We start from the raw sequence: 8,960 nt of genomic DNA on the forward strand, positions 1-8,960 counted from the left end.
ATATATTGATGCTTCATTGCTTAAGACTTTATGCACTTTAAATGCATCTTTTATAAACATCTTTATTTTTTTTTACCAAAATTTGTCTCTAATTTTCTTTTACTCTTTTTTAAGAGTATCATACCATCTTTGAAAAAAACAACCCCTTTGCATAGTGCCTTTGTAAAAACTTCCCATTCCCTTCTTGAATGATCTATTCTATCACATTGCATGTATCTATGTATAATATCTTTCATTGGTTCCAATTTTTGTCTTATTTGTACTCTTAATAATTGACTCTTCTTCTTCTTAAGTTTTGCAGATTTTATTTATAAATCTTTTATTTTATGTATGATTTCATTAATGCTCATTTCTTCTTTCTTTGATGTAGCCATTGAAATTTGAATCATAGATTTAGGATAGATAGTGGATATATTTATATTAGATACTCGTAGTGGTCTTTGAATATTCACTCTTTTCTTTCTCTTTTTTCTTTTTGTCAATAATTCTACTGCCTCTTCTATATCTTTTTAATTTGTTATCAATCCTTCATCTTCTTTTTTATCTTTAATCTAAATTTTCAATCTCTTTCAAATTTTCATTAGCCACTTGAAGAAAAAATTCTACTTTGCTTGGATTTGATAATTGTCTTTCTTTCTTTGATAAATAAAAATATTATTTTTTAAATTCCTTCAATAATCTTGTTGTTTGAAAATCCTTTTTGGACTTCTTAATCTATTAAAAAAATAACTTATTTGTAAATAAGTCATTATCTTCTAAAAAAAATTAATTCTTTTATGCTTGAAATAATTTCCTCTATAAATATTTAAAATATCTTATAGTAGATTTTATGTAATTTCTTATTTTTAGAAAAAAAGCTAATTCAAATAATTACACCATCTTCTTCTTTGAAATATACTTTAGATCTATTTTTTTAACATAACATCTTAAGTATTTTATAATATCCTTCTCTTAAATTAATCATATTGTACTACATGAAGTCTTGTTTGAGAATGCATCAAATATTAGGTAGTGAAAAATAAATTAGAAATTACAGCAATTAGACTTTAAATTTTTTAATAGAATCCTAAATAAATCTCAATTAAATCTTAATAATTCTAATCAAACCTTAATCAAATTGAAATGAATTCTTAAAGAAATTATAAAAGAAACATAAAGAAATCCTAAAGAATTTTTGAAGAAATAATAAAGAAATAATAAAAATTATTTTAAAAATTAAAAATAGAAATTTTAAATAAATACTAAAAATAAAAAATTTAAGTAATTTCTAACCAAATTCTAATGTAATCCTAAACAAATCCAAATAAAATCCTATCCAAATTCTAAAAAAATCCTAAAAAATTCTAAAACAAATCCTAAATAAATTCTATTTAAATTCTAATTAAATTTAAAAAAAATTAAATAAAATATTGAATCTTAAATTCTAGTCAAATCTTATTTAAATCCTAAATTCTTATAAAATCCTAATCAAACTTTCACCAAATTTTAAAGCAAAATAAAATCTTAAGAATTAATAATTTTACTTTTGATTCAACCTCAAAATTTGCATGCCTCTAAAACTATTATTTTAAAAAAAGTACAAAATTTGAAGAAATTTAAATATATCAAATGTGAGATAATCCTCATAATTTATTTAGGTATTGGCTAACTTTCTTTTCCAACCTTATTGCTATTCTCCTAACATCAATATCTCTCGATTCTACATGGACTTTACAAAGCCTTTATAGAATTAATACAAACTCAAATCATTCAAATCCAATGTTTAAAGAATATATATATTTTTTTATTTTTCTCTCAAGCTCCATCCTTTAATCCAAAATAAATCCAAAATTTTTGTAGGTGCATGATTTTATTTTTTAAAGTCTAATTTCAACCACAGTTCAAAACCAATCCTCTTTTGGTATCAATTCTTGATTTTTAATGTAATTTTTGCTACAAAGTGCTCTTAGTTCTTTTTTGAAGATGTTTATATCAATTATTTTTCTTATCTACTTTGTTTTGCCTCATTTATGACCATACAAAGTAAGTAGAAGCCCATTTTGCAAGGATGTAGTAATAGCACTTACTTGTTTGTTTGTTTGTTTTTTTTTTGTTTTGTTTTTGTTTTTGTTTTGTTTTGTTTTGTTTTTTTTTCACTTAATAGTTGTGTTACAATACAACAACATGTTCAAGATTCTAGAGAATGTTGTCATGTAGATTCTAACTAGATAGTATATATAGAGGCAAAGTTGAGGTCTTTCTCACTTTTATTAATGGCTTTGTTGTTTTTACTCTAGTTTTAAAAGTATAGGTTTTTAATCTTTGGTAATAGTCATTCCATTTTCTTCTCGGATATGCCTATTTACTTATTTCATTTTTGTTATCTCTCTTTGAAAAACATCTCACTTGGTTATTTACAATCTTTAAATTCTTTTCCTCAACACCACCTAGTTTGGCTTCCATTTGGATTGCAACCCGGCCTGCCCGATTGCCAATAAAGGATCACAAGAGGAGATATTAACAAATTGGTGACTGTAGCAATGTGAGTGTGGAGAACAGCAAGACTAACAATCACCTGCGCTCAAAAGGAAAGCAGCACCTCTATCAAAGCCTAATTACACACTAAGAAGTCACAGTTTTCGTGCTTGTTTATGGTTTTTGTTCAATAGACTTTGACCAACAAGAGCCTCAAGTGTGCTGTTGGTCGTGAGATGCACTTGCTGCTGACTTCTCAATTTTAACGAATAATAGGTGTAACACTCTCACCCAATAAAAACACTGTGAAGTTTGCAAGTATAATCTTCACAAGCATTAAGAGTGTAAGGCATGCACTTTTGTGTATTTTTGTGTGTGTCTATATATAAATATAGATAAAACCAAGTTGGTGTCGTGGTCGTCGACCTGGGGAGCCACAAAGAGAGAAGTCGGCACAAAGCCTTCAACGCCAATGCGAAATCATCGGCATGAAAATCAGGCGGACCTACCTGCAATTTACGGCGACTTTGATGCAGACATCGACGCAAGGCGACGAAGATCGTTGGATTTGGTTCAAGCACCAATGCTGCGACGTCGCTGCAGTGCGGACGGGGGTATGGAGAGAGAGAGCGTGGGCGCAAGGATGATCACGTGAAGTTAGCGGGATGGAGTTCTCCTTCGTCTTCTTCGTCGTCCTTGTCTACTCTTCAGCTGCGATTGCCTGTGCAATCCTGTGCGCACGTCCGTAGGGTGTCAGGGCCTGCGTCACGCCTGGGCTGGACAACAGTGTCGCTTTGGGAATGGAGCTGGCGCATGTCAAGTGCGAGGGAGGTGCTATCTGGAGGAGGAGGAGGAGGAGGAGGAGTGCCTGTCGTCGAAGTAGGGGAATGGCGATGGCGGTGTGGTGGAGATTCGGAGGTCTGGATATGTCAACAATCCACCGCATTAGTAAGCTTTTTCTCCCCCTCCCCTTCCCAACCCCTTTCATCCTTTTCACTTTTTTTTTTTTTTTTTTTTGATTTTTTCCTTTCTTTTGTATTGTTTAAAGCTATATAGAAGATTGCGCCAATTGGAAGTAGGGAATGTATGGAAGAAACGTTCCATGCATGGTCAATTAGGCAGACTGGCTAAAGTGCCAGATTTTGCTTCGACTGTGATTACTCCTGGTTGTCGGTTAATCTTATGTCGCTTTAGTAATGAATGACGGTGTTATGCCGTTGATGAATTTTGCGCGTTTGAGACGCGACAAGGAAGAGCGCACTGGCCTTTCACTGTAGCAGGTTTTCTGCAGACTTTCGGTGCATTTTACTCCGACGCGCGGAAGTGGGGTTTCGAATTTGTGTCCCCGGGTGAGGTAGATTTTTGTTGTGTTGGATTTTGGATGGTTTAGAGTAGTCGGTCTGTGGGTGTTTGTGATCATTGAGCTGCAAGAAGGTGACGTGAGAACACGTAGGAGGACAGGCTTCTTTTCGGTTGCCCTAGGGCTGTTCACTTCGGAGCTTTTGGAACGGATTTGCAGGTTTCCGGCCTCGTGCAAGAAGCTAATCTTATCATTATCTGCTTACCACTTAAGGTGCCTGGAACAGTTTCAGTGTCTGCATGTTGGTGTTCAATCACAACAAATTTGCCGTTGTAGAAGTTGATGTTTCTCTGGGATTGGCGGAGTTGATTTCCCGATGGCATTTTTGAAAGTTGTTTTATTTCAAGAATCACATTTTAGGGTGTAGGAACACTCACACCACCGAGGCCCAAAACTCTTGAATATGGAATTATGGAATAATCAAGATCCTTCTTTGCGGTCCATTTCTCAGCAGTTGCTGACCTATTGAATCCAGATGCATTGTTGAAAACGCACCTCTGAGGGGTTCGACGTGACAACCACAACACCTGGGAGGCTGCTGAATGTGAAGTGAATACTAGGAACAAGAATTGTACAGGTACTTTCCTGACATAACTTAATGCATCGTGTTTATCGTTCGAAGCACTTCAAGAAGAAAAAAATATATCTCGAATCAAATGCATACAGTGCTCTTCATCACAGCAAAATTTCTTGAAGCTGGGTAGTTGCTACGACAATAGCTTGTTTAAACGCATGAGTACCATTCTGAACCTTTCGTCCCTTATATTTTCTGGAGAGCTTCCTTGTTTCCACACTTGAAGACTAATAGTGGTGAAGCACAAATGCTATGAGTACTGAGCGTGTGTATTCGCTGGTGAAGAACCTGGAAAATCTTAACCTGGCTGTTTAGCGCTTTCCGGCTGATTAGTGAAGGCTACTATGACATAATATGGTAACAGTCTATAAATCAAAAGAACTGCTGGTTTCTGAATGTGGTTCTTCAAAGAAAGGAAGTACCTGTCCTGCAGATTCTGTGGCTGTGTCGCATGAATAACCCTCGGTTGTCCTATCTGTTGTCAAAGGAATCACAGATGGCTTTAGTGTCATGTCAGTTGATTCTGATTTTGATCTGATGTAAATATGTGACGTAGGCAGAATGAGAAGGAAATGTCAGGTTCCAAATTAGAAGCGATAAAGGAAATGACGCCACTTGTGCCACCAGAGTTGCGGCTTGAATTGCAAGCCGCCACTCGTGCTGTTAAATGGACCTACTCCGTCTTCTGGAAGCCAGCGTCCAGTAATCAGAAGTGAGTTATCACTGTCCGTGCCAGTTGCTTCTCATCACATCGGAAGTTTTTAATTCGCACTCGACACAATGTCTGCAATAATAATAAGATATCAAGGTATATTCTGGAACCTGCTATGGCAGAACTTTGGTCTGGGGTGATGGCTACTATAATGGAACCATCAAAACTCGAAAAACCATCGGTGCCAAGGAGTTGACGCCTGAGGAGTTCGGCTTGCAGCGTTCGCAGCAGCTCCGTGATCTCTACAACTCATTGTCCGACAGTAAAACTGGGCATCAGCAAGCTAGTAAGCCATTCGCGTTGAAGCCCGAGGATCTTGCAGAACAAGAGTGGTTCTTCCTCCTGTGCATGTCCTGCAATTTCGCTGAGGGTGTAGGGTAAAAGCCTTTTCAGACATCCTTTCTCAAATATTAGCAAGTATTCATGCACGGGAATGTTTCTTAAGGTTTGGTGTGCACATGGAGTATTGACGTGATCTTGTCGTAACTGTGAGTTGTTTGACGTTCTGTCCAGGTTGGTAGGAAGAGCAGCAGCAGATGGACGATACGCGTGGCAATGCAAAACCAATGAAATATCCACCAAACTTTTTACACGGGCTCTTCTTGCCAAGGTGTCCTTTCTTAGTTCCCTAGATCAATTGACGACTAATTGAAGAGGTGACGATAGTAAAAACATTCGGATTACTTCAAATCGAGTGTGGCTAATTAAAAAGTATTAGCATGTCGTGAAGCATCCCATCGACCCTAGGGCAGATATAATGCAGTCTGTACTCGAGAGGATAAGACCACAAAAACAACCTTTTGTTTAGCTTTAAGTGGTTTCCTAGTTTCCTTGTTTACGGTTGTCTCGTGACAAAAGCTTTTTGCTAATCCCATCTGTTTGTGCACAATTGATTTTTAACCTTTAGTATAAATTCAGAATTGTGATCAGGATTAGCTTATCATGTGTTAATAATGATGAACGACACACCTTTCGATGCGAGGTGGAGATATTGTTGTCGGTACAAGGGTGGTGAAACTTTACTCTTCGTAGCTAACATTTCTGTTTGTGATTGTTTGGATGTCTGGGGATATGTGGCATGGTCGTTTTTATGCAAGAAGAGTGCCTCCATTCAGGTAAATTCTTTGCTGACGATTGCCATGTTTCTGTTGCGGTCAAATCGACATTGGAAATTATTCTTTTCCTGTTTGTATGTAGTGAATATGTGCAAAGATACTCACAAATTATTGTAATGTGATGGTAAACAGACGATTTTCTGCTTTCCTTTGATGGATGGCGTTGTAGAGTTCGGAACAACAGAACATGTAAGCTACCTGGACCTTCCACAATCCCATACGAAAATTCTTTTGGGTTTCGTGAAGACGATGGCGGCCCTGACGTTCATCTTAAGCAGGTACCAGAGGACTCGAATATAGTGCAACATGTTTCGTCTTTTTTCATGGAACGAAAAAGGCATAGCCACCCACAGCATTCCGTGACCACTGAGCAAAAGCACGAGCATTCGAAGAACAGTCCTCAGCAATCGGAAAATGTGGTTCACTGTAACCAACTTGCAGAATATGGTAGGCAAACATCTTGTACATATCTGTTGCCTTTGCGTGAGACAACTCTTTAACCTTTCAGTTCGTTACTGAAGACACGACGCTGAAAGTCTATGCACAGATGTGTGCTCCAGTGAATATGGCTGTTTGGTCGACTGTCTCCTGTCTCCATTTAAGTCGGTGCAGATTATTTTGCAACTACCTTGTAATTGGACAGAAGCTTCTTGAGATTGAACTGCTGGACTGATACGGTATGTAGGCGCAAGCTCGAAGAAGGCCAAGCTTTCCAGCTCTCAAATGGCAGAGGTTGAGAATGAAACATCTATGAACAGAGTAAATAGCCTATTGGATCCGACTAGTCAGGAACAAAGGACATATACACACCTCTTTCAGCAAAACCAGGCACTTTGGGCACCAAGCCTCACGAGCTTGATCTCTCCTACTTTTTGAATATTTTGCAGTTTGCCGTTGTCTTAAATCAATGTGTAATAATGCAATTATTGGCAGCGCTTATCTCCAAGCTCTCAAGTTGGCCTCACTAGTAGAGAGTTAAAACTTTTAATTCTTTACATTGAACTGTTTTGGTTTTTATGTTCCTCAGAATTTTAGGAATAATCATCAGAGTAACCCGAAATGTATCCTTTTAGCAGTGTTAAAGCTAGAGAAAATTCAGCAAACTTGGAAAATGAGAAGTTATTGGATAATCTCTACGTATGTCACCACAAGTTTGTATTAGTTGATGTAAGTTAATTTCGAATTAATTCCGACGATTTTTTTTGACAGTCGATCTTCACTTTACAGGGCAGTGATTCAAGGCTGTATAAAGGAGAAAATCGGGGGAAAAATCAATCGGGTGTTTTACCTGGGAGAGTATTTAGTTCGTGGAAGAAAAACTCAACGCCTTCTCAGAAATCGCAGAAGGCTGAAAATCGGCAAAAGATTCTGAAAGAGGCTTTGTTTCGTGTCACTCGCCTCTACGATGGTGCGTGGAAGAATAAAGTAGACAGCAGCTTTATATTTACTGACCGCGCTGTTGAGGATAGGACCTCTAACTTGGGATCTCAAAAACCAGTACCAAGCTCCGAAGAAACATCCGCTAGCCATGTACTAGCTGAGCGTCGAAGGCGGGAGAAACTGAACGACAGATTCGTGGCATTGCGTGAGCTCATTCCTAATGTTTCCAAGGTGTGTTCTGGTTCTATTACATTTTCAGTGCAAATTCGATTGTACTAAGTTGTTCTGAAAAGCTTTTGAACATGAAAGTAGTCGAAAGCTTGAATGGGTGCGGGTACTGTGCAGATGGATAAAGCATCCATTCTTGGAGTTGCTATTGAATACGTGAAGGAGCTTCAGAGCCAACTCAGAGCTTTGGAGAGTAACAACACGCAGGATGGAACACCGAGACAATTTGGAACAGCAAATGAGGATGCAACGATCACCAATACCACCAGAGAGCACTTGGAGTGTGCTGGTGTTGTGCACGTAATAGACGAGGACAAGGCAGCAACGTCCGAATGTACGATTACTGAAGAAAGCTTCAAACCTGGGCACGTCAATGTGCGGGTTTCTATGAATAACGATGTAGCTATTGTCAAGCTCCATTGCCCTTACCGACAAACGCTGCTTGTCGACGTGCTGCAGTCACTCAATGATCTCGAGTTTGACGTATGTGGTGTGAGGTCTTCCATATCAGATGACATTCTTTCTACTGTCTTGGAAGCTAAGGTACTTCAATTTTGCCGCAGATTTTTTGCTATTGGTTCTTGTCGAACAATTTTTTTATTTGGTGTATGTCTTCTCATCCGTCACGTTCTACCGTTTCTTCTGCACATGCAGCTGAGAAGTGCTTCTGATGGCTCAAGTCCAACTATCATCGAGGTGGAAAAGACCTTGCATCGAGCTGCTGCAGGACTCTTGAAAGAACGAGCCAGTGCTTCTTCACTTCAATGAGACTTCCCGTTAGCAAATGAATGTTTACTTGATTCCAATTACGGCATCAATGAACTGTTTTTCTTTATCATAGGTAACGCTTTTCAAATATAAGTATACCGTCCCGAAGATTCAGGTGACGTCTGGCTTCCAACTACTTACGAATAACATATTTGTAAAGACTTTTTAAAATTTTCTGCCTATTTAACAGGCGTGCTACTGCAGCTCTCACGTCCCTCCATGAAGTGGAAGGTCACTTGAGTGAGATTAGTAAATACTAGGTGTGGAAAATATGCACAGATTCCAAGTATTTGACCTTACGGCAGAAATGCCACCAGAATGTTAGAAAAGGCATTTAAGAAAATGAAGCAAAAATCTGAATTATATTAA

At 37.8% G+C, this 8,960-nt stretch overlaps 1 protein-coding gene across 12 annotated transcripts; it reads left to right on the forward strand.

Annotated features, from left to right (window-relative positions):
* Positions 1-3,112: 3,112 nt before the first annotated feature.
* Positions 3,113-8,960, forward strand: LOC112274231 (transcription factor TT8). Of its 12 annotated transcripts, none has more exons than XM_073529772.2 (12): positions 3,113-3,402; positions 4,290-4,391; positions 4,945-5,100; positions 5,223-5,477; positions 5,614-5,710; positions 6,201-6,215; positions 6,348-6,404; positions 6,494-6,662; positions 6,901-7,043; positions 7,425-7,826; positions 7,941-8,366; positions 8,478-8,960. In XM_073529772.2, exons 3-12 carry the CDS (start codon positions 4,961-4,963, stop codon positions 8,589-8,591), a joined length of 1,818 nt encoding a protein of 605 aa, XP_073385873.1. In that variant the 5' UTR covers positions 3,113-3,402; positions 4,290-4,391; positions 4,945-4,960; the 3' UTR covers positions 8,592-8,960. The 12 variants fall into 12 exon arrangements, with proteins under 12 accessions (XP_073385873.1, XP_073385877.1, XP_073385881.1 ...); XM_073529776.2 differs by having other exon boundaries at positions 4,949-5,100; XM_073529780.2 differs by having other exon boundaries at positions 4,949-5,100; positions 5,320-5,477.

The sequence above is a fragment of the Physcomitrium patens genome, chromosome 21 (genome assembly GCF_059467195.1).
Source record: "Physcomitrium patens ecotype Gransden chromosome 21, ASM5946719v1, whole genome shotgun sequence".
Taxonomy (NCBI): Eukaryota; Viridiplantae; Streptophyta; class Bryopsida; order Funariales; family Funariaceae; genus Physcomitrium; species Physcomitrium patens.

Bases quoted from the DNA above. Each gene is read 5' to 3' on its own strand.
- LOC112274231 (XM_073529772.2), top strand. From the start codon at position 4,961: ATGTCAGGTTCCAAATTAGAAGCGATAAAGGAAATGACGCCACTTGTG. The intron at 6,405-6,493 runs GTAAGCTACCTG...CATCTTAAGCAG, and splicing joins AGTTCGGAACAACAGAACAT to GTACCAGAGGACTCGAATAT. The intron at 7,827-7,940 runs GTGTGTTCTGGT...GGTACTGTGCAG, and splicing joins TCATTCCTAATGTTTCCAAG to ATGGATAAAGCATCCATTCT.